The 26,507-nt window shown below is 43.6% G+C and overlaps 1 protein-coding gene across 1 annotated transcript in view; it reads left to right on the top strand.

The window, feature by feature from the left end:
- TMC7 (transmembrane channel like 7) overlaps window positions 1–26,507 on the top strand; it is a 304,277-nt gene that overhangs the window by 123,848 nt on the left and 153,922 nt on the right. Inside the window, exon 7 of the mRNA XM_069210233.1 lies at window positions 3,847–3,994. Coding sequence (XP_069066334.1) covers window positions 3,847–3,994 — 148 coding nt within the window. The remainder of the gene's footprint in view (window positions 1–3,846; window positions 3,995–26,507) is intronic.

Genomic DNA, 26,507 nt, shown 5'->3' with positions numbered 1-26,507 from the left:
GCTCATCTCTCTTTTATTTCTGCAATGTGAATGTTATACGAAGATAATTTTGAGGTTTGATGGCATTACTGAACTGGCCCAATTACATTTCCAGGAATGTATCAAGGCTTTCTCTGTCTGGATGAGAGAGAGTTCTCTAACTCAAATTAGACAAGACAAAGCTTATATTTGTAAGGTTGGTGTTGTGGGGTTTCCCCAACAGCTTGTTAACATACTTTTAGACCTGACACCTTTGGTGTGGTCTTCGGTCTTCCCCCAAACCTTTTGCCTTAACTCCTCTTGTTTTCTGAATTTGTTTTGTTATCATTAGGACTCTGTGCACTTTACCACTGCTACAGCACTAGTGCTCTCTCCTTCAAACATGGTAAAATCGTCCTACACCTGATTGGCTCATTTATTGTACTTATAAGTCCCTACTGTTTGGTACTACATATACCTGGGGCCTGTACATTAAATGCTACTAGTGGGCCTGGAGCACGTCTTCTGCCTCGCTCAGAAGTACCCCTCTAAAACATATCTCAAGCCTGCCAATACAGCCTGTAGTGCTGTTTTAAGCTACCAATTCAATCTGGCATAATAAGACCTTTGGCCAGGCTTAAACCTTCCTTTTCAATACAGATAACCTACCACTTGGTAGGCCCTATAAAGCCCACAGGGCAGGATACATTGTATTTAAAAAGTTGCAACCTCCTAAAAACCTAGTAGTGAAAACCTCCTAAAGTCATTTTTCACTAGTTTAAGGTCTCCTCTTACATTGGATAACATTGAGCTATCTTATTAAATAAGTACCAACTTTTGTTAAGGATGTCAAGTTTGGACATAAATGACTTGTAAGATAAAATTGTCTTTAATGGTAAAGTTGAATTTTAAGTCATAATTCCGAAAATGCTACTTTTTGAAACTTGGCATTTGTCTTACCTTAACCATTTGGTGCTTGCTGCCATTGACCTCGGTCACATGTCTGTAAATGACTTAGCTGTTGGGCTTTATGTATTCTTCTCAGACAGTCAAAGGGGCACTAAGTGTTGGTAGAATGCGCCATTCTACCAGGGTGGCTGGGGGCAAAGCTGTTCCCTGCCCCACTTACACCTTAAAGGGCAGCCGCCAGCACTTACTTCGAACCAAACACTAGTATTTTCTCACTTCTGACTTCTTGGAGCCTTGGCAGGGGAAGGAAGGAACTTTCCATAGCCAGATATTGAGGTACCCAGAGTGTTCTCCCACTTCAAAGGATGGCACCAGGTATACATATGTGACCACAGAACACCTCTTCAGTACACTCCTTCACTTGAGGAAGACTTCAGAAGGACTGCCCTGATGCATGAGACCTACTTTGCTCCCCAGATGACTGCCCTGCTGCTTACGGTCTGCCTTGCTGCTTGACTACCAAAATGACTCCAAGGACTATTTAGCTGACCCCCTGTGTGAGCTACAGGGACATAACAAGCTCCAGAGACCTTTAACCCTGCACCTGGACTCTGATGGAGTGAGTACTAACCCCACCCAAGTGGTGGACCCTTGGACTTAATGTTCGAGGTGGTGCTCCTACCTAACCTTAAAACCTGGGACTTAAAATAAAATGTTTACCAAAAAGTGCCTTTAGAACTGTTGTAAGATTGGGACATCCCTGCCAACCGATTCGCCCAAGATGCATCGCCGGTTGGCCTGACTTTACAGTTCCACTGATGCATTCTTCTTTGCAGTAGCAAATCCTGCGGAACCTCTCAGTGAGTGTATCTGGCCTATTGGAACCCTCTTTGGCTACAGCCTGCAGCTTTGTCCCGCAGGAGGTTTTCGAGTTCCAAAAAGTCATCTAAGTCCAAAGGTAAAGACCTTCACCGGACTCAACAGTGACTGCCTCCCCAATGATGATGATGTCCTTGGCCTGGAAGTCCAGTTTCTCCTGTTTGCTGCTTTCTCCTGCCAATGTCAATGGCTTCACTGAGAATTTTTAAGTCTGGAGGAAGGCCAAGACCGGGGCCAAAACACCCCTTGGATCAGACTCTCACTGCACTGGAGTCAGCCTTATCTGTTGACTTTAACCCACCCTCGCGCATCCAGATATCCGCTGTTGGCATTGTCATTTTTTACGTGCTCGATTCCACTAAAAACTTTTAAAATTTATCACTCCATTTTTAATGACTGGATTTATCTCTTTTGGTGTCATTTTATTTATTAAAAGTTACTCTATTTTTCAAAATGCGTTTGGGATTTTTCTTGTGTTTTATTTCCACTTTATTACTGTTTGTCTGCTGCATAAATACTCATTGGCTCTAAGTTAAGCCTGACTGCTTTTGTGCCAAGCTACCAGAAGTTTAAGCACAGGTCAATTTAGTGCCTTTCATAGTTCACCCTGCAAAGGATTGTGTTTGTTGCTTGAGTAGGGTTTCCACACCCCTCAACCAATAACCCTATTTCTTCACACATGTAGTGCAAAGGTCTTGGAAGCCACCACTTAGTTTACAACCAGTTTTTAAAGTGGCCTCATTCTCAAGGCATTGTGTTGGTTTACAACCTCATACACCTGGGTTTGGGGAGGGAATCAAAATATTGACTAACCTACTTGTGCCACTACTTACTCATGCAGGGTGCACTCATTGGGGTGGTTCAACTGGCATGTTCCACTTATGTAATTCATGTCACCTAGTCCCTCCCGCATGCCTCCTGGTGCTACTCACTCCTCTTGGACGTTTCCTGGTGCTTCCCACCCACCTTACTGGATATTATCAGGTTCTCTTCCCCCCCAATGTGCATTGAATGTTATTCTCTCTCGCTGTGCCTTGCTTTGAGCCCCCAACCTATGTGTCACCTGGTGCTTCTCCCCCATGCTACAAGTCACCTGGTGCTTCACTCTGCTGCACATCACCTGCTGCAACTGCCTGTCACCTGGTGCTTCCTCCACCCACTCTTTTTCTGCCTTCACCCCCTGTGTAGTGTCATCTGTGGTTCCCCAAGCCCCACTTAGTTGTGCGTCACCTGGGCCATTCACTTCCTCAGCATTCTCACCTGGGACTGCCCACCCACAACCTCAGCTGTGCTTTACCTGGCACTTCTCAACACTGCACTTTATCCCCTGCTTCCCACACCTCTAGACATCCCTCCATGACTCCACACTGCATAGGATTACGAAAGTCTCTTTTGTCAATGCACATGTATCTGCTGGTCTGAAAGTGGGAATTCGTCTTTTGAGTGTCTTTGTTCCTCAATGCCTGCATGTATGTATCCATACATGCAGGCATTGAGGGGCAAAGAGACTAAGCTACCCCTCTCTGCTTTGTAAATGCATGCATCATAATGACGTCAAGTGGTTCATTAACTGTGTGAATCACTTACGAACTATGCAGTGTGTTCAAGAAACATTGACACAAAGATGTATATCCTTTTGATCTCATGAAGTTCAGTTGCTTAGAGTATAACAGATTATGACTTTGATCTCCTCTCCTCAAAATAAAATAAATGAAAGTTATAGGACTACATATTAAAACCTTTATATTAGTATACAACACTGATCTTGCTCTTCTGCTATGTTGCTTTTCAACTGTGTTTTTTCTTATTCAAGATCCCAATTTACAACGTATCTTTAACTCTGTCACATTTACTGGTGCCAGAGGTATTTACGTTCCAAAGTTTTCAAGTGTGTAATGTCTCCTCTTTAACTCAATTTCTGTTTTTAAATATTTTATTATTGTTTTATGTATACAGTTTGTATTAATCTGGGTTTTGCATATTGCGTCTATTCTTGTTGGTTATATAGCACTAGAAACTACTTTGAAATAATCTAATAATTTATAATTGCATTGGTGTTGAAAGTCAGTCAAACTGTATTAAGTTTCTTTTTCATTTTAGGTCTGTAGAAGGTTTTAAACAAAGCTTGGTACATGATGAAGATCGATTTCAGAGTTATTGCAACAAATTATTTGCAGGCTGGGATTTCTGCATAATTGATGAAGACACAGCCCAGTTGAAACATAGTAGTCTACAGTATGAACTAAAAGTGAGCAATGCTCTTATATTGTAAATAATCAAAATAACATTTGTAATTCTACTAAAATGTATAATTAGTAGTCCTGTTCAGCATATTGAGTGGGAAAAGGTATATCAGACTGTATGTTATGAATGGACTTTTTAATTTCTTAATGTCAAGAGTTACAAATGAACAAGAAATGTACAGCATGGAATGAGAATTGGAGAATGCTTCCATGTGTGGCTTCTTCTACTAGAGCTGGGTGAGAATGTCCGCTCTCCTTTTGGGTTTTGGTGGGTGGAGGATTGTGAAGGCAAAACATTTTCTATAAAATGTTCATTGCTTAATTTCAGGGATTCCGGTGGCTTACAAGTAGCCTTCTGAAGTCTATATTGAAGATTGGTAATATTGAATGGCTCACTCACCAATATAAACAGAAACAAATACTGGGCTAATGTAGTCAGCCCAAAAAGTTGCAGTTCTGTTAGAAGAAGCCATCAGTGAATGTAAAAAAATGCACATACAGATCGGGTCAGTTGTGTTCGCTTTTTTGACGTATTAGTGAAAAACTGTAGACAACAGAACTCTTAAACAAACATGCTAATATCAAAATTGATGCCTCTAAATTGGATAACATATTATTATGGATTCTTACACACTTAAAGTTTGCTAAAAAATACATTTTGATCAGGAATACTTACAGCCCCACTATAGATTCACAAACCGCCTGGTAATGTATCAAGAAGATTTTAATGTGCAATCCCTGGAAGTCTGTCATTGTGAGTCAAGAAGAGTTTCAACATAATTTATGACCCTGATTCTGGGTAGCCAAGATATTAGAAGATTCATGGCACACAAATTATTGTGATTTTGTAGTCTGGCCTCTTCTCGAGACTGTCTTGAATACATTTCAACTTGGATCCTCTATTGTTGTAGTGATATTGGCCCTGTACAGTTCTTCCCCAAGAGGCCACACAAGGTAGTGGAGGTTTCCTGAAGATACACATATCCAAGCCAGAATGGAAACAGCTTAGCATTCAATGCACAAAAACAGGGGAGGTACATTCTGACTCTATCTCTTGAAATGTTTGTGGATATGTATTGTCAAACTTTTTTTTTTAAAATAAACTTTGAGTTTCATAGGATCAAAACATTGCCTCTCATTTACTCGGCAGAAGGATGTACTCCACTATATCACAACAGCATGCGACTTACTCAAGAAATTTCCCTAACTTCTCCCACCCCCTACATACAGATCAATCTGAGGGTTTGTCCTAGAGTTACATGTGGTCTATTTAGCAACAGCTGGTCTGTACAAGGCGAACCTCTAGCATGTCGCGTAAGTTTGTTATTCACAGTGTTGTCTTCTTTTTTCGGCTGTCAGAGAGTACAACCTACAAAGCCAGCTGTCCAATTAAAACCCATTCCATATGTATGTCCTCTCGTTATAGGCTAGTTCCCCATCTCCGCAGGCATCCCATTAATAGCGCGCTGATCTGCCACTATCTGGTCCCATGATTCCAAGTCATCCCCAAGGCGTTCATCGCGTCTCACGTGCTTCATTCTTACTGCTTCAACCACTGTCCATTCAGTAATATATTTAGCATTCATTCAGCATAACTTGGGGGTCATGTTCCTCTCCATCTGATAGCAATGCGTTTCTTTGCCAGGAGTAAATCCAGCAACAAAAATCGACAGTTGAGTTTCTTAGCATCCGGGGCAGGGAGAAAACCCAGAAGAATCTCATGTAGGGCAAGCAGAACCTCCCATCCAGCTGCATAATTCAGGCTTTGTACTACATACCTCCAATAGGGGTTCACTACGGGGCAGCTCCATACCACTTGTGTTAAGTCCGCCGTAAGGGCCCCAAATGTAGTATATTAATCAGCGTAAAGCGAATGTAATATCTTGGGCGCGAGATAGGCCTGGTGTACATTGTGTTGTATAAGTTTGAAGCAGGCGTTTGACCTGATGGTGCGGACCCCCAGATGGATCTCTTCCCAGTCTTTTTCTGTAAACAATGCATCATTCGCCTCCTCACATCTACTCCTCCCATCTACAGCTTGGGATTTCTTCGGGAAGGTCATCTCTAAGCACACGGTACAGAAGTGATAGTAGTCTATGTCCCCCAGTGAGCGTTAGCCTCGCAGTCAGTGTCTGCGACGCACCCGCTCCACTGGAAAACAAGGCCTTATCCCTTCGGCTGTTGCAAATATCTTGTACTGTAAACATTGACCTGCACGGAGCGTGAACAAGGTTGTGGCCTCTTCCTGTATAGGGAATTGGCCACCTGGGTATAAGTTCCCTAATACCTCACAGCCACGTTACTGCCATTTTTTCACTGACATCACCTCCTCCAGGGTCGCTAATGGTTTCAGCTCCAGAGTGACATATTACACGCGCAGTGTGCATGATGCAGGACATTCATCATCACACGTTCCCACACCTGGCCCATGTGTCATATCAGGCCGGCATCTCAGTCGATATCTGGGCACCATTCATGAGGAATTCAGGGACCATGTGTGCTCCATGAGTGCCCTTTAGCAGTCTCTTATCCCAGTTTTCTTCATCATCTAGCCAGTGCACCAAGTGTTGAAGTTGAATGGCTAAACAGGACAGCTCAATGTTAGGTACTTCCATTCGCAACCCCCCCCAAACACTACCCCTCCCCCGCTGCCCCCCACTGGTCCCAGATCTGTTTTTTCAACATGGAAGGGCTTATCCATTTTCTTTTGCTGGACCAGAGCAAGTCAACAAGTAGTTTATTAAGCTCTATGAAGAACGTTCTGGGAATCTAGTAAAAGGTCCCTTGTAGGGTATAGAGACACCGCGGTAACACCACCATCTTAACTAGTGAGATACTGTCCATTAATGAGGGGGAGATCTTTCCAAAATCGTATTGACTTTTTAAGCCCTTCCAGGATTCTGCCCAGATTCAGCACCAAGAACGTCTGCGAATATAAGCAATTCTGATGCCCAAATAGAGTATAACCCTCCATCCCCCAGGGGAGTCCCTCCTCCGGTAGTGCCTCAGGGATCTGTACAGAAAGCAAACCCATTAGTACTAGATGGGACTGGTCAGTGTTCATTCACAGGCCTGATATGTCTCTGAACCTCTTTAACACACGTCAGAGCAACAGTACAGATACTGCAGGGTTTTGCAAATAAGCTAACGCGTCATCAGCGCATAAAGATGCAACATGCTTTGTCGCACCCACTGGAATGCCCCATGGTTGCATCACGTGCAACATTGCCTCTACAGGCTCCATATCTAGGGCAAAGAGCATGGGCAACAGGGGGCATCCCTGCCGCATTCCCTGTCCCAATTGAAATGAGGGAGAGACCACTTTGCCCATCTGTACTCTAGCATTCGGATCATTGTACAACAGTTTTATCCATTTAATGAATTGTGGTACCAGTTCCTCCCTTTCTACTACACCCCGGAGGTAGTCCCACGCAACAGAGTTTAATGCTTGTTCGATGTCTAGAAATGTCAGGGCATAGGAATTTTTGCTCAGGTGTGGTGCTGGATCACATGGGACAATCTACGTATGTTGTGCGTCGTGCTTCTCTACTGGATAAAATCACATAGATTGTTGTGCACAAGTGTCCTAAGAGATGGTAGCAGACGTGGCTAGCAGTCGGCTCAGTATTTTTATGTCGGCGTTCAGGAGAGAGAGTGGTCTATATGATTAGGCCTCAACTGGGTTTTTGCCTTACTTAGGAACCAGCACTATGAAAGCCTCCCGCATAGATAGATGCCAGGAGGCATCCACGCTGCACTGCCTCCTGATACACCTCCAGTAATTTATCTGTGCTGACGTCAGCAAATTTATGATAGAATTCTGCGGGGAGGCCAACCCCTCTTGGGATCTTGGCTGGTTTTTGCAATTGAATGGTTGCCAGGAGTTCTTCTCTTGTAAGAGGGGCCTCCATAGTTTCACGTTCTACTCCCAGTGGTGGGATAAGTATTTCCCTATAAAAGGCTTAGTGATGCTCGTCAGGCCCCTAGCGCCACTGGCATAGGCCCTAATGAGGTGAGCATGAAAAAACTCATTAATCGCGAACTGGGTTTTAACCAGGGCACCATTCCCATCATGCAATACTAATATTTGGTCCTCGAGTTCTTGCTGATGGATTAAGCATGCCAACATCGCTCGTGTCTTATCACCCACTGCTTGTAATCTCTGAGGGTATAGTTTATATGTAGATTTTTCTAGTCTATGCCAGTCATCTAGTAAACCCTCAAATGCATGTTGCCAGTTGCTCATCGTTTGAGGGTTAGAGTGTAATTCCCTCTCTATATCTGGGATCTGAGATTCTCCTTGGGTATTATCACTCACCACTTGCTTCCAGAATCCATATTTGGGCTTAAGGCTACACCCTTTTATCACAACTTTCATTGCTTCCCAGTCATGAGCTCTACAACTCGAGCTCCCCCAGTTCTCGAAAATAGTGAGCTAGTGCCTCTCGGATCGTGGCCTCAAACGGAGGGTCAGTCTGGGCCTCTGCTCGCCAACGTCACAACAGTATTGCGGGGCAAGTTCTTTCCCTTCCTATGACTAGTAGTAGAGGGGGAATGGTCCGAAAGATAGTGTGCTAAATATGAAACCTCTTTTGTCTGTCGCGCCAACTCAGGCAAAACTAGACAGTCTAAACAGCTATTTGTATTCCCGTAGCACGGGGTATAGCAGGAGAACACTTTTACAGTCCTTTGGCATTGCCTCCAAATGTCTATTAGCTGTAGTCCATGTATTACATCTAGGAGTTGTCCTGTTCTGTGCGGCTTTGTTACTGTGGGGCAGGTCATGCTCTAGCATTCCATCAAGCATACAATTACAGCCTTCTGTTACCAGCATTATTAGGCACATATGCAATTAGCAGACATATTTCACGCCCATCAAGGTCTCCCCATAGGATGACAAAGCGGTCCTCCGGGTCCACCACATGTGAATTACTATGAAAGGGCACTCCAGGGCTACCCGGGCATACCCTGAATGCGAGGTTGCATACAATTGCCCCTTCATCTCTTACAGAGACTGGGGTTGCAATCTCCCCACACAAGTCTCTTGTAGGAAAGATATGGAGACATGGTATCACTCAAGATAAGTCTGCCTTTTTTTTCAATGTCGCTAATCCCCTTACATTCCACGTTAGGACTTTGAATACTTCATCCGGCATACTTCTTGTAACGGGGAGACATCCCAATGTCTGGGCATCTAGATAAGGCCATTCCCAGTTTTACGGTGGTTATCATCCCCCCACAACACCGCCCCCCCCCCCAATCCCATATGTAGCTAGTTTGATCCAGAACCATTAACAAGAACAAGTCATCATTCCCCCAATAAACCCACCACCTCTATAGATAGGCAGTGCACAGGGGCACCGTTATGGCAGAGGAGCGTTGCCACAAATGAAAAAGCCCCCGGATGAAAAATAAAAGTGTGCATGTCTCTTTGGCCGGCAGTCTTGCAACGACCAGCCAGATGTGTGCACTTTATACCTCTCAGCCCAGCTGTCTTGAGAACAAACACAGGTCCCCAGTGCACTTTGGAGCCCTGAGGGAGCCTACTCCATCCAACCCTGGTGCTACCCTCATGCTATAAGAGCAGTGGCAGGATTGGTTAGTGGAGTTGGCTGTGCCCAGGCTGGAGAAGAGAACTCCGGGACCGGAGCGAGGACGTGCAGCAAGGTAAGTTACTTTTCTTTCTTTTTTTTTTTTTAATGTACTTTATATGTGTTTATATTTTGTATGTATGCCCTTCATTGCCGACGTGCATTACATTACCGTTTTAAAGTTAAACATTTTACCTTTAAAACAATAATGTAATGCATGTCAGCAAGAATGCAGTTAATATAATTTGCCCGCCCCACCGCTCTCCATATCTGGCATCCTCCACTGGCAGTGCATGAACTGGTGTGTTCTGCCCTATTCCCAGTATTACATACATTTGTCAATTTAATTTGATAACCTTTACACAACTAGGCGCTATGATAGAGAACACTATGGAGGCTGCAAGACGAAGTCTCAAAACAGTCCCCCCTGCATTTGTTCCTGGAGCCCTATTGCCACTGCCATTTGAGTGTGCGCCAATACAATCATCCCCATCTTGGCCGCTCCTCTGGATCGTCACACCTTCAGACGCCATCTATCAGGCAGTGTTTCAAAGCAAGGGAATACATTCACAATCTATCTCCAGAGTATCCGCTCCACTAGAGCAGTTTTATAAGGACTGGAGGTAGCAGGTAGCCAGTCTACAGCTACTCTTTCTTTTTTTTTCCTTACCACCTTCCTTTTTATTACACTCACTTATATTTTTATATTCAGTCCTCAGCACTGTCTGTTCCTGTTCCAGGGTCACTGTGTTGGCTCATCAAACAGTCACCCATGTGGGAACACAATGTCTGTGTCTCTAAAGGTGCGTTCCGAGCACACCTCAATACGGTCCTACTGTTCCTTCACATGCGGGACGAGAGGGGTTGCATGTTCGTAGGTGCTGATCCGGACTTTGCCCATGCCTGGTGTATGTGCCCCTGCTACCGTGTTCACCCAGTCGCTGGCGTCATCCGCCCTGTAGTAAAAAAAAAAAAAAAAGAACTTTCCCATCATGTACTATCCATAGCTTTGCCAGGCACATCAGGCTATAGCACAGGTTTAAGTCACACAGTCGCTTGTTGATGGCGAGAAAGGTCTTGCATGGTTCTGGACATTCTGGGTATAATACGGGAAAACAGCGATTAGTTGACCCACAAAATTTGGTGGTCCCCTCAGATGTACAGATTGCAACACTGCATCTCAATCTCGAAAATTGAACAGGCGAGCAATGAGGGCCTGCGGGTTGTGATAGGTGTAGAGTATGTAGTCAATCTGTGTGGTTAAGTTTGGCCCATTGTTGAAGCAACGCTTTACTTGGAATATAAAGGGGAGGAACGAGGAGAGGAAAGCATAAAAGACAACGGATAATGATCAGTCCAAATGAGAGGAAGAGGGACATTACAGACTAAATTAGGGAGATTGCTGGAAACTAGACCAATAGTATGTCATTTGATGTGGGTAGGGCCTTTAATCATCTCTGTGAGATCTAATGAGACTAGTTCGGATAGTAGGGACTTAGATGCAGGGCAGTCCTCATCCTCTGCATGAATGTTAAAATCGTCCAGAATTGTGAAGTTGGAGGTTTTACCGGACAGACCTGCTACTGCGTCAGGTAGGGCTTGTAGAAATTTCCCATGAGGACCCGGAGGCCGGTAGATAAGTAGTCCAGATAGGGTATAAGTAGCATTTAGGGATAGGGAAAAGGGGAGACATTCACAGTCAGGGATCTCTAAAGAGGAGACGGATCACTTGATTGAGTTTTTGTAAATGATGGCAATCCCCCCACCTTTAGTATGAGGCCTATCCCGTCGGTGGATGGAATAGTCTTGGGGCAGTGCCATGACAACCTCTAAAAGTATCCCCTTGTTAACTCATGTTTCCGTTAGGAATAGAGCATCTGGATGATAGTCTTCTAAAATTGAAGACATTTGTATATAGTGAGCTGATAAAGATCGACAGTTAAGTAATAAAAATTTGGCAATTGTGTCTCAGGGTTTCCGGAAGGAGCAGGAAAGGTATCCTGGGGAGTCCAGGTGCAGACATTACATGTCATCCTGGGAGAATCTGGAAGTATGGTCTGGTGGGCAGGGTCTGAGACAAAGTTATTAAGCGCTAATAGGTCTTGTCTGGAGTAAGTTAATCCTTTTGTAGTAAGTGGAACATTCCGGGTGGCCTCTGGTCTCTGTCGGACGCGGCCGGGCGCAGACTGGCTTGCCACTGGCGCGCTTGCTGCACGCGTCTGCTGCGCGCTTGGTGCATGAAGCTCTAAATAGGGGATTCAGCTATTGAGGCCAACAACTAGACCGTCACCCAGATGGGGGACCAGAGGGGGACCCTATGACAAAGGTAGAAAATGGAGGCAAAAGTTTCTACCGTATCAAATATACCGGGCACTGCAGGAGCGCGACAAAATTAGATGACTGGTAAGGGTTTAAAAATACATTTTATATATAGGGTCACAGTGCAATATGAGGCGTAAAAATAGGTGCAGTTATTAAAAAGAATCTGTCATCAGCCACTGAACACGGGCGTCTGGGAGATTGGTTACGGCATGCATATAAAAACACAGTATGTGAAAGCGAGAATTAAAAGCAGCGCATCTAGCGAAGCTGGCATAGATAAGTCCAAAGATTCACAGTACCTTGCTCAAGTCTAAGATATGTTTGGGGGTAAGTTTTATTGCGTAGACTGTGGTCATCGCTGCACTTTAGGTGGGTCTCTTGTAGCAGCACAATGTTGTATCTCTTAATGAGAATGTATTTCCACAATTTGTGCCTTTTGGCTGGGGAGTTAAGCCTCTTGATATTCCAGGTTAGGATATTCAACACCATTATCGGGGTTTGTAATTAGCAGTTCCTCGGGGGGTCCCAATCTGCCCCTCTCCAGGTTACGGGAATTTTCCCTCTCTCCAGTGCTTCCTCCTTGGCCCCTCGCTCGCAGATCACAAAGGGCCCACTCATTAAATAACAATTGAACAATAAAACAGAAATATTTGGGAACCTAGTTGCCCAACAGTTAGGTCTTAATAGAACAGATCAGATTGTAGGAGTAGGCACATAATATACCACATATGGCATTCATATTTTCATAGCCTAAAGTCCAGGTAATACAGGGAACAGTGATATGTCCTCATGGTCCCCCAGTAGCACCAGATACCACAACTAATAATGAGCCTCCCGCATGACATAGGAGTATCAAAGGCAGTTGTACTCAAGGAAAAATTTGGGCGCATCCGCATTTGGGCATACCGTGCAGGTGCATAGCAGGGAATAGTAAAGTCTTTCATGACAGAACCAAATGTCTAGTGTGTAACAGTCTGAAAACCTTGGACTGTTAGCCTAGAATCATTTTATCCTCGGGCCCAGCGTTTCCCCTGTTGTCTAGGATGTCGTTGTGGGAGCCTTTGTCTCTGGTCGGAGCTAGTCTTGGAATTTTTGGTCTGTTCTAAACGTTCTTCAGGTTGACTTTGTTCAGGGATTGGCACTTCAAGTAGAGTCACCGCTTCTCGTAGGTCTGAGAGATGGTATGCTTTATTTATTAAAGTAAAGGCAAGGCCAGAGGATAGGTCAATCTGTATCTAATGTTCTCTTGGCGTAATTTGTCAGTCATGGGTTTCGTAGAGTTAGGTTTGCCGGAGCCACATCCTGGTATATTGAGCTGGAGACACCTTGGAAAAATATCTCCTCTACTTTTCGTGGTGCTTGCAGTACGGCGTCTTTAACTTGAAAGACTAGACTTTCTATAGGACATCTTTAGGGAGTTTCCCTTCCCCTTGGGGTTTTGAGCCAACTCGGTGGACTCTGTCCAATTTAACTCTAGGACCTTTCTCACCCAGAATCTCTGAGAACATGACAACCACGAAGGCCTCCGGGTCAGGACCTTACGCATCCTCCTCTAGATTTTCTAAGCCAATGTTGTCACTTCTGGAGCCATTCTCAATGTATTTGCATTTAAGTAGTGTGGCTTGAACATGGTCCCTAAGATCCTCTGACAAGTCTTTTAAATAGTGCACCCTCTGTTCCAGAGTCTGACAGTGTCTAGATCTAGCATTCAAGCTCCTATGGAGTCCATTTCTTGTTGTAAGGTATTGAGTTTGGAGGTGAGATCCATCTGTAGAGCCTCCAAGGAGGCTTTGATTGAAGTTATTTCTGCAACTTGAAGTCTTGTAGAGAGGAGAGGTAGTCTATTTTTGTTAGGGCCATAAAGCCGTCTACTGGCAACACGGGGTGCACAGGGTGCATGTTTCCTTCAGTTGAAAATAGAGACTCGGTTTGCTTGGGATTTTTTTGGTGGTATGTAGATCAGGACTGCTGGTCCAGAGATTAGGAGTGGCGGGGGGATAGCTAGAAGGTCTTTTATATATTTTCCATGAAGCCCCTGCACAATATGTAGCCTCGGCTGTATCAACCCTGATCGTTGGTGAGCCTTAGAGTAACTAGTACGCCCTGCATATGTTGTGTTGCTCCCAGTAGTGAAGCAGTCAGTCCTTGTCGGAAGCACCAGTTGTTGGCGGGGCCCCCTGGAACTAGTGGGGTTTACTGCACTTCTTTAATCTTTCTGGTTCACGATAGCGAGTCTCAGGTCAATGGTGCAGATGAAGTGCAAATGCAAATAATATTAGCCCAATAGAATTGAGCTGAGGGTCTCAGTTAAACATGGTGGCCATCTTAGCATTCAATTTATCTCTGCAGCACTGTGTCCCCATGCTCTATGATAAAAGTGTGGGCTCCTGTGTGCTTTGATAGAAAGATGGAGCTTTGGGGTCCCCACTTGGTTGAGCGTGATATATTTCTGCAATAAATATGCACTCAATAGCGATCAGATTATTGGAGAGTCCTTTAATGTAACCTGCGAGTCTGCCTTGACCCTGAAGTGCATTATGGATCCAGTACTCACTGCGATGATTGTAATTGGGTGTAGTCAGGCAGGATAGTGCCGAGAGCTGGAGCTTCATTGATGTATCCAGAACTCTCAAGGTTGCCACATGGCGCGTCCTCCATTACTGAGTCAGGCAGGAAGGTCAAGCTTCATACTGTCAGGTCCTCTGCTGCTTGCTACTCATATGGGCCAGGCAATGATAAGTGGGCCCGACTTTGATTAGCTGTGGGAAGCCAGCTCGTCAGAAGGGCCACGTTCGTTGAGCAGATGGGTGCAGAAAGGAGTGTACAGCTATTTCACAGCTTGTTACCGGCGCCGTGAATGGTGGTCTCAGGGTCGTGGCAGCTCAGCGGGCCATCTGGTCTCCCTGATAACCTCAGACTTTTCCCTCAATAGTGACAGGGAAGGGGGAGAATATTCACGATATTAGTCGCATCAAAGCAGAGTAGCCGCCCAGGGCCTCAAAGCAGCCGGCCACCGCAGCAGCACCTGGGTCAAATCAAGTTTTCTCAGCTCTCTGGGCGGTTGAGTCGATGCCCTCCTGATGCCCACTCAATCATGGTCACTCCTTGAGCATGAGGGGGCTGACAGCAGTGAGTCAGGGTGCCCCAATACTTCATTTAATTTGTGAATGCCGTGGAGATTGTGCGAATCACGTCCATGCAGCCATGATGGCTGGCCACACCCTCATATTTGTAGATATTATTTGGTAATAATACAGACGAGAAAATAAATGGCCTCACACATCAGCATGTGTGAGGGTGAATTGTCACCACAAAGTTGTAAATTGACAGCAGCCTATGCAGTCTTCATGGATTGGAAGTTTTCTTTGACTACACATGAATATTCTTCAACATATTATTTATTATACCCAATTAAAAGGGAATGGTATTCTTCACATACAGATAGACAGGAAACAAGTGAATTAATTGGTGATTATAGTATGTTTGACGTCCACCAATGTGCATATACACACACCTGCACTGCATACAAACATACAAAATAAACATTACACAGTGGCAGTTGCCACTGTATAGTTATGAGTGAGACACACATTCCTTTAAAATAATTTTTTTGATTTGCCTAGAACTTTTCATCCTGTGGATGGATTTACTCAAAATGCAACAGTCTACTAGTTTAGTCAACTAAGGTTTGGCATGCCCAGTTGTGTGAAGGTACATGCAGGGGGGAAAATAAAGTTAAGGGAGGATTGAACGTGAAGTGTTTTCATTTAATAAGCATCTCAATACAGCAAAGACTAAGCCCTTATTCCCAACTCCTCCTTTTAATACATATCTCAATACAGCAAAGACCAAGCCCTTGTTCCCAACCCCTCCTTAGCACATCCAAGGACTGTTTGATGTGGGGAATAGGCTGACTGCAATGAGTGGGATGCGTGGCCTGCCATGTGCTCAACCCCGCTTCATATGGACAAAGGCTGTGCACAGCCAGGTTTAACTTACGGTTGAGGAAAGGCCACAGGACCCAGCCTCAGCCAAGGCCCTGTGACAAACCCCCACTGTGCTGTTCAAATGCTGTATGCAACGGGGTGTGGCAAATGGAAAGGGGTAAGCTACATAGCAAGCCCCCTGATAAACTCTGCTGTGCACAGCTGAAGACTATTTGCATAGGGAGTTGGCTGACAGCAGTGGCTTGGGCAAAAGTGTATGGCTGCTGACCAGGCTGTAGTAGTCTGGCTCTCTATATAGTGTACAAAAAGGATGTGCACTGTGCAGAGAGTCCTAGCAACTCCACCTTGGTTTACAGAGGTAAAAGGTAGACCACCTAATGCTTTAATTTTTATTGTAGCTCATTCAAGCAGTTATGCCTATTTTGGAGAAGTGCTAAGCATTTGTTGTACTCACAGTATCAATAGATGTGGACACACACTCAAAAGAATAACTCAAGACCAATTTACAAATATACTTCAGATTTTTATAACATTTTTAAGACCAAGATCATCAAAATCGGGTAAGTACTTTTAAAGTTATGTTTTTTCAAAGTTGAGAAAAAATAGTTTTTTTGTGCTTAATTACACACTATAGGAATCAATGGGAGGAAACTTTTAAAAATGCATATAAAATCAGGCAATGTGTTTACCCATGTTTACTTTTGTTTTTAGGTCGAGTTCGTTGATATGTCCTGTGGACCAGCGGGGGAAGTTCGGGTGGCTCCTGGTTTTGGCAGGAGCAGCTGCTGAAAAGTATTTGGAGCTGGTGCAGGAACACTGCGTGGAGCCACTTGGAAAAGCAATGCACAGGCGGTCTTCAGGGTGAGTTTGGTGGGTACCCCTGGAGTTTAGAGGTCGCAAGGGGTGGGGGGGTCCCTTAGAGCACAGCTGGTTCTCTGGTGCAGGGACCAAGGAGGCCGGGTACAAAGCAGATCGGTTAGCTAAGAGCTGTGTGCCCTTGGAAGCAGGAGGCAGGTCACTTTGTGGGCGGATTGCAGGTCAGCAGAGCCACTCTGGGAGGTGGTTCTTATGTGTCCTGACGTCCCTTGACTTGGGCTTGCTCCTGGTCCTTTAGGAGTCCGGAGTGGTAGTTTCTTCTCGGTGTCCTTTGGGTACAGTATCCCTGGCTATTTCACAGTTCAGCCACTGGAGGGCGCAGTTTGCCAGACGTGACACACTTGCAGGATTTTTCCTTTGGGTCCATCAGGTGGAAGTTGGTCTGGCTGCTGCGTCCGGTTCCTTGGTCAGTATGCGGGCAGTGAATTGAACTTCACTGGTCTTTTGCTTCTTTGTTGCAGGGAGTCATGCCTTCACTCTGGAGGGAGATCTTTGGCAAGTTTCAGAAGGGTGGCGGTCCTCTAGGGTTTTGTAGAGTCTGTCCAATATACATGCAACCCCTCAGCGGCCATTGTTGAGTCCCGGTGCAGCAGGCAGGGTTTAGCGCCCTTTTCTTTGTGCAGCAGGAATGCAGTTCTTGAGCCTTGGGACTTCTGTGTTGCTGGCCTTCTTATCTCCTTGGAATCAGATCTGAAGGTCAAGGGCTGGCCACTAAATACTACACTTACTGGGCGTTTAGGGGAGACCCTAGAAGTGTCCAATGGGTCATTGTATCTTAGGGTGGCTACATCCACTATGTGACCACTTCCTGTGGGCAGAAGTCACTTCACTATCCCTAATAAGTTATTTTCCTACCATGCAAGATGGAGAACCATGAAAGGGAGAGGTCACCTCACGTGCAAAACCTTAGGGGTGGTGCAGGCTGGGAGTAGCCACGCCTCCTGTCCTTTATGCATTTTCCCACCGTTGCGCCAGTCAAAAGTGGGGTTTTGCAACGGGGGTGACCATCTGCTGCTAGCAACATAGCTGGAGGTCGAGTTTCAGAGGCAGCAAGCCCTTTGATGCTCGCTGGCAGGACACTACACATTCCTGGAGGAGGAGGTGTAACACATCTGCCCAGGAATGGTTTTGTTTTCTGAGCACAGGCCCTCATCCCAGGGTTCCAGAAGCTTGTCTGGTGGTGGTAGGCTGGTTATGACCGGCCAGTAACCATGGCAGGGTTAATGAGCTTTTGCAGGGAGCACCTCTAAGGTGACCCCTGGGTACATTTTCCAATAAATCCAATACTGGTACCAGTTTGGATTTATTGTTCTGAGTTGTTTGATACCAATCAACCCAGAGTTTAGAGTGGCCATCATGCAGCTGTGAAACTCGTACTGACATGCATTTAAAATGGCTGCTCTGTTCACTTACTTTGGCCAAGACACAGTAGCGGCATATTGCTCATGCATGTATGCCCACACATGCATTATAGTGCACCCTGCCTTGGGGATGGAAGACCTGCCAAAGGGGTGTCTTACCTATATTGCGTGCAGTGTGTAGTGGACAGGTCGAACAGGCTCTGTGCCATGTCAGGTTTGCCTTTTAGGATTGCACCAGGACACTCAACTTGTAATGGCAGTACTTGGTGCACTTGGATGAATGATCCCAGATGGTGGCACAATCTGTGCTGCTGTCCTCGAAGGGCCTACCCTTAGTACCCTGGGTACCTAAGTACCATTTACTAGGGACTTATAGTGGCAGATAAAGGTGTTGCCTATTGTGCCGAATGCATCACAACAGCCTTGGGAAAGAGATCTGGCCCAGGTAACCTGGTTAGCAGGCAGCCTGGGAGCTAACAACTTTGAAACCACATCAAATACCAGGCAAAAAGTGTGTGTGTGTGTAGGAGGGCTGGGGGCAATGCGGGGGTAACCATATCAAAAGAGACACTTTCTCGCACAGGTCCTGTGCTCAGCCTCTGCAACGGTGGCTGGATGCTCACTGCAAGTTGGATGCAGTCCTGGCCCTACTGCCAACCCAGCGGGAGTTGGAAATTAAGTACCAAACACAAAAATTGAAATTCACTGAAAAAACACATTTAAAAATGTATGGTTCTGACTCAACCTCGACAAACCAGTGAAATTCACCAGTTAGTTACCAACGGGCACCGCACACACAACAACTTGTGCTGACCGCCATGGTCAAAACACCACTTTGCAAACAGTACAGAAAGAAAGGAAGGAGCCAAAAAGAGAGCTTCATGGTGCAAGTTTTTTCAGTGAATACTCAAATGATTGTCAATCTCTATCCATTTAGACAATTTTATATCAAGCTTTGGTCACTCTACTCAGTGAAAAAAGTAATATGGTTACACTGTAAGTTTTTTCGTTTTTACCAAAGATCAGTAGTCCATTGTTGCAGCCCAGTGGTAAGTCTAATTAAAGTCCATTTATTGTGAACAGTGGATTTTTGAATCGTGAACTTAAACCTGAATATAATCATTTTAAGTTAGACAGTATCCCCTTCCAACACATGGTATCGTCTTTTAACCTACTTTTATATATTAAATGTTTTTTGGTAGCTTTGTATGAATCAAAGGGTGTCCCAATTTTGAGTTCATTTTCAAGAGCTGGACTAGATCTCCGTTATTTGTTTTAGTGCTCTATCTGGAAGGGCTTATCTTTCCATTCACCAATGTGGACACTTTACTCTGTTAGGGGTTGTCCTTATGTTTTTTCGTTCTTGTTTTCTTCATATGAATTAAAACAGCTACTAGTTCTTCAGTCCGAATCGAGAATGCAAACTGCTTAACGTTGATTGTCTAGAAGCAATAAATAAAGTTACTGACCTGACACGGCAGTTGATCCCCGCAAACATTTGTGGGTGTTAATCATTACAAACGTGTTGGCAGAAATGGTAAAGGAAGTGCAAAGGAAATAAATGACATCGCACATAACGGCCAAATTCCTTGTTATGGTGTGGCAGACAAGAAACTCTCAAAATGACTCTCCAATAATGTTAGTCCCTACCTTTTACCTTGCTAAGGAGGACCTTGCCTCTTTATCCAGTGATATAGATACAGCCATTGATGCATTACTGCGGGCTGGTAAGAAATTGTTGAGGGGCTTACGCAGATTCCAGTCTGAAAAAAACAGAGTTGAAATCATCCATTTTAGATCACTCCCAAGCAGCACTCGTTTGTGTGCAAGGCATCAACTACTAAGCACCACAGTAGCTCCTTCTAAAGCAAGATCTAGTGAGCTCCGTGCACCGACTAGCGCTACCCCTTACAAAATTATAGAAATTATCCACCACACCCAAATCTTTTGTATGCCATTGAAACAATATTGAGAGCCCACCATATCTATGGAACAAAGTGATCAACCTAATTAAGTCACTTTCTTTTCGTACTGAAAGGCCTCGATAAATTCTCCTGAAATATTTGTCAAGGACTTCTGGGGCTTCACTTTTCCACTCTCATTTTCCACAGTACAGCAAGTGTTGACCAAATAATTAATTATGAAAACTTTATAAAATTGAAGTCTGGCCTTCTCAAAGTGAACAGGCAAATACATAATAATTTCTTGTTTAGTATAGTGATGACATCTAGCCGTGAAGTCTCTGAGATATGTACAACGTTAACTTATGATTCATTCATATTTCAATATGATTGTGAATCAATAACAGGGACTGTGGTTTCTTTAAAACATTTCCATGGCTCAAACCTACATTAATAACTTGTTGTTAACAAGGAGACTCAGAACGGTAGATCGCCAATGTTCTGTCATTTATTGTTAAGGTTAATGAGATTTGTAAAGTGCATGACTGGCCCCAGCAGGGCTTCCCAGCCGACAAGCTGAGTGTCATATGCATGAGAAGCGAGTGTAAGCTAGTATAAGGCTCAATGCCTCCAAACAAGAGCGGACGCATATGCTGGAAAGCATTGGACACAATGATGATCCTTCAGGGACACTGAAGACTGTTGGCTGTGATGTAAATGAGAAAAGCTTTGTAGCTACCTGAAAGCAGCGAATCTCCGGAAAAGATTTAAACCACTTTAGAGCCCTATTGCAAATCCCGCACTCCTTATGACACCATGTTAAAAGTGGATGAGTGCCGCTGTGCCACCTTGATCTGCGGGTCACCTGAGTTCTTCTGTGACCTCTAAGAAAGTGGACTTCATTGTGTGATGTGGTTAGAATCCTGACTGTGAGGAATGCAGGTGGTCATATGATTCAAGATGGTCGGGCAGTTCTCAGCTAATGTGTTTTTCCACAGTTATTTCAATTAGCAGGAGGTGTGAGATGGAGTGAAAGGTTTTTAGTTTGGTGGAATATAGAGATGGCGTTTTTAACTAGGCTAGCACCTCTGCATGTTTCCAGGCCTGTGGCGGCTTTGCAGGGGACATCGTAAGACTGAGAACATCAACACGAAAACAAATGAAAAACCAAAGCCGTGCTGGAGTAAAAGGAGAGCCTCATTTAATGGTTTGAAGACCATTAAAATCTTACAAGAGAATTGAATTGAAGGAGGACAAACAGGGCCCACTGGTGTTTTCTTGCCAAGTAGTGGGAGGGGGCTTATCATTCAGGACCTCAGTTGGGAAAGTAGTGTAGATGTCTTCAATTATATTAGAAAAGAAATCTGCCAATTCATTACATCTCACCTCCGGGACAGGAGAAATGAGCGCCTTGAGTGTGCAATGAGTCAGAAATTTGAAAATAGAAAATATTTTCTTAGCAGAGTTATGAGCACCATCAATTTTCTAAAGAAAGAAAGCAAGGTGGGCTTTCCAGATAGCTTTATGTTAGCTCTCTGAAGTGCATGCCAGTACAGTACATAATCTAGAGGGTCTAGCCAATATGGAGATGAAAGCTTTACACACATTTGTATCCTTGGAGTGACTGCCATCCAAACCAATACAACCACAGCCATACATACAAACACACATTGTTGGCCTTGGTACCTACACCATGACCATCTGTCTCCTCTCTCAATTTAACAAAGTCACATGGAATTTCTTTAGTTTTTTTGTTTCAAGGCCTGCTATTACAATCATTGAGTACCTGTGAAAACTGGGCCTAAACAGAAGATCCAAAAATAGCCAGAGTGGAGTCCCTAGTGTATAAGACTGCAGTAGACCGAGTGGATTATATGATAACCAAGCATTAACCACTTTGTAGCCAAGAAGAACAGAGGCTGGATTGGGACAGGTAAAGACCTTGTTCGTTTCAGGAGGTGGGAGTGGTTGTACACATGTGCGTTTGTTGAAATGTTTCTTTGTATGTGTGCTACTATGTATGTGTTGTGCATGTGGCTGGTTTTCTGTCCCACCCTGAAAGATACTCTCTGATCCTGGAACACATTTCTGGTGTCCGGAATCACCTCCAAAAAATAAAAATAAATAATAAATAAATATATATATATATATCTCAAAGTCTAAAACACCGCAAATAAGTCAGCTCCAAGGCGGCAGGCTGTAACAGGGTTGCGAACCCTAATAAATCAGCAAAATACTTCTTGAAAATAAGATAGTGTCACAGCCACTTGCTGGTTACGGAAAATATCTTTTAATAAGGCAAACAAACAAAAATGCCTAAAAGAGATTCTCTAACGCGTTTCAGGAGACTCAGCTCCCTTGCTCACAGAGATATTCACAAACCCATTTCCCTTTCCATTATAAATAATAATATAAACATAAACACAAAAAGCGGACTACATTTAGTACATGCACACCTGGCAGCCATCTTAAAATGTGTTCCTACCACTGGGGATACTGTCTCATTTTAGTATAACCCATTAAGTATTGCCATATTTTTCAAACACATAATGATCATCTTACTTTTTATACAGTTCTCAATCAAGAAGTTACATCAACTCCTTAGCTTGTTTAAATACTCATACCTCTCATAGTGTCACTGGTCGTCCTCCTACTTATACCTGTTCATATAGTCCCTTAATTTTGTAGATATAATAGCTCTTTGCTTTTATTGCTTTTTTTCTTTGTCGTTTGGTCAATCAAACCCCCTGCCAAGGAAAATGGAAATGGGAAAACATTATTAACATTATAACTTTAAATAAATCATATACTTTCAAAACAAATTACTAATACTCTCTCTACAACTGCTATTAGTTTCATGACCAATCAATATAAATGTACAGATAATTCTTCATCCTTGTTCATTCCAATCGGTTCCATTGTGTTACATTTGACAATCAACCGTGATTCTAATTTTCTTAGGTCCAAAGTCCTGTTGCCACCCCTCATTTTCATTGTGATCCTATCAAGAACCATAAACTGTAGTTTATCTTCATTTTTGTCATGATATTCCTTGAAATGTCTTGCCACAGGATATGATTTATCTTAATTCCTAATTGCTCTAAAATGTTGTAAAATGCGTTTTTTTTGCTATGTGTATTGTACTACCAATGTAGAATTTATTGCATGGGCATTTTAAAGCATAAATACAGTAATCCAATGTGCATGAAACATGCTTTCTTATTATAAATGGTTTTGATGTTCCTGGAAAATGCACCTCCTTACAATTAAAACTGTACTTACAAGCTTTGCATTTACCACAAGTGTAAAAACCCTGTATAAACTTTGCTTTTTCATTACTGGATATTGAGCTGTGGCTTAGCATATTTTTCAAGGAACGACTTCTTCTAAATGTAAAGGCTGGATAATCATCCAATAGTTTACCTATATTTTCATCAGTTTTAAGTGCTGGCCAAAATTTTGAAAAGGCCTTTTTAATGTAATTTACCCTATTGTGATACGAGGTAATAAATCTTATCTTAGTATTCTCTTTTCTAGTATCATTCAATTTATCGACCAGCAGATCATCCCTTTTAGTTTGTCAGACCCTTCTAACGGCTTTTTCTATAACAGCTAGCGGGTAACCCCTTTCACAAAATCTTTTGACCATTACTTCAACCTCTCTCTCAAATGTAGTATCTAAAGTACAGTTCCTTCTGGCCCGTAGCAATTCCCCATAGGGAATACTATAGATCAGATTCTTTGGGTGGCTACTCCTAGTGTGAAGAAGGCTGTTACCTGCAGTGTTTTTCCTTTATAGTTCACATTCCAATTTGTCATTTACTACCTTGATTCTCACATCCAAAAATTACAGTTCAGAGGGGTTCATTGTACAGCTGAACTTAAAATTCAATTGATTATTGTTCAATTCCCCAACAAAATTGAGGGCTGATTCCTTACTGCCTTTCCAGTTGCAGAAAATATCGTCAAGATACCTCACCCACAGGACTGCTCAGTTTTCAAAACCTGAGATGTTACAGACCACCTATTCTTCCCACCAGCCCAGGTAAACCTGCATAGCTGGGGGCGAAACAGGTCCCCATTGCAGTTCCCTGGCACTGACGGTATAAAGTATTGTCAAAAATGAAAAGGTTATAGGTCAGACACATCTGTACCATATCTAGTAACATTTCAGTATGTAAAAGATATGATAATGACCTTGCCCTCAAAAAATGTCTCACTGCCTCAATACCCTTCTCATGTGGTATACACATAAATAAACTGTTGACATCTAGACTAAGGAGAAGATAATCATCCTCCCATCCTATTCCATTAATTACCCGTAAAAAATCTCTGGTGTCTTAAATATATGATGGTAAAGCCTCCACAAAAGGACGCAAAAAATAATCTACATACTTGGAGACATTCTCCAACAAACTGCCCATAGATGATACAATTGGCCGTCCAGGTGGATCTTTCGCATTTTTGTGTAATTTAGGTAAAAAGTAAATTACTGCTGTTATAGGAAATTCAACCTTCATAAACTGGTATTCCTCCAATTCGATTAATCCTAGTTCTTTCCATTCATCTTATCTGTTGAATACTTTCTTCTTAGCTGCTAGCATTTCATTTCTATAAACCACTGAGTAGCTTTCTTGGTCTTGTAGTTGTCTTAATCCCTCTTTTAGATAATCATCTCTGGATAAAATTATAACATTTCGCCCTTATCAGATTGTTTAATTACTATACTGTTGTCATTCTGCAAGGACTCAATTGCTTTTCGATGTTTCATTGATAAATTATCATACTTGGGTATTTTTTTATATCTTAAGGCTTTCAAACATCCAATAACCCCCTTCTCAAAGACATTAATTGCTTCACAATTTACTGGTGGTGAGAATGTTGATTTGGGTTTTAAATTGCTAGGGCATCTCTCATCAATTTCAATTCCCATCTGTGATAAGTTCAAAATTGGGTCCTGTTCGGCCACAGTATTCTCATCTAATTCACACAAAGTGTGTAACAATCCAATGTCTCCAATTTCTAAAGGAGATGGTCTGTTCATACTACTTTTATTCCCATCCTTCGATTTAGATTCAAACCACTTTTTCAACTTTAACTTTCTCACAAAATGAACAAAATCAATACGACTTTGTGTGTAGTCAAATTGCATTACTGGACAAAACGATAGACCCAATGCTAATACTTCACATTCTGTGTCCGAGATATTGCTTTTAGAGAGATTGACAACTGTCATTTTCTGCATTACTTCATTGATGATTGGCCCCTTGTCTGTACTCCCATTGGGCCTTCCTTCGAATCTCTGAAACCTCTCCTTGGTCTTCCTCCTCTTCCTCGACCTGGCTGGGTTCCTCTTCTTCTTCCCGTTTGGCCCATTGATCTTCCTTGGGCTATCAGGTCGAATTCCTTTAAAACATTGTCTTTTACTCCACCACTATCTGATATATATATATGTTCAATGGCATGTGTAGCTGCAGATACACATGCTGTGCATGTATCGCCATCTAGTGTTGGGTTTGGAGTGTTACAAGTTGTTTTTCTTTGAAGAAGCTTTTTTCGAGTCACAGGATTGAGTGACTCCTCATCTCAGTGATAGTGTGCATGGGCATCGACTCCTTTGTTCGATTGTTTTCTTTCCGCCTTCGGGTTCGAAGGTGTTCCCTCTTGCTCCGGTACTTCGGTTTGGTACTATCTGAACTTCCCTATCTTTTATCTAGAGTACAGTTCGATCGCGGTTTCCCAATACACTTGATTCTATTATAGCATTTGGATCGATTAAATGCCCTTTCATGCGCCTGTGCCCTTCTCGGGCCTCTTCGGGTCTACTGTTTCACAGGCTTATGGATCGGACTCTCTTCCTATTCTGTCTTCGGTGCCACGCCAAGTTTCCCTACACCGACCAGCATTCCGTGTGTAACCTCTGCCTTTCTCCAGACCACCGGTCTTTTCGATCAAAGAAGACATTACGAGATTGGAGAGCAAGGAGTTATAGATGGTGTCTAAATCCAGAGAGCCCATGCCCAACATCCTTGGTGAAGAACAGGCTCAGTCGGCAGTCTCCATTCGAGCTTCGGACTCTGACCGAGATTCAGAGGACAGCCAGGCACTCCCTGTGGCGCACTACGTGAGTACACCAACCCCTACCCATCAAACTAAAAGACCACACAAGGCCTTGGGGACACCACTGCTTGTAATCCACCGGAAAACATGAACTCTGCGACCGACCCTCAGGTTCAGCGCTGAGGAAGGCCAAAACTCACCCCAGCAACAGACTGCCATGCCTGTTTCGACGTTGAGTAGAAAGATGGAGGCTTCCACTTCCGAGCCGCGGTGGCTTCCAAGTGCATCGCAACCGAAACATCCACGCTTCTCTTCAGAGCTGAGACATCGAAGACCATCTTCGGAGCTGGAAAACTTTGTCCATCTATTCAAACAGTTTTTTCGGTCAGTACGATGCATACTTCCACCAAACATTTGGTACATTCTCTAAAAAGGCAGAAAACATGCTTCATCTTTAGAA

This window comes from Pleurodeles waltl, chromosome 10, assembly GCF_031143425.1.
Source record: "Pleurodeles waltl isolate 20211129_DDA chromosome 10, aPleWal1.hap1.20221129, whole genome shotgun sequence".
Taxonomy (NCBI): domain Eukaryota; kingdom Metazoa; phylum Chordata; class Amphibia; order Caudata; family Salamandridae; genus Pleurodeles; species Pleurodeles waltl.
Note: the sequence above shows the minus strand (reverse complement) of the source record. Positions and strands in the feature narration are given on the sequence as shown.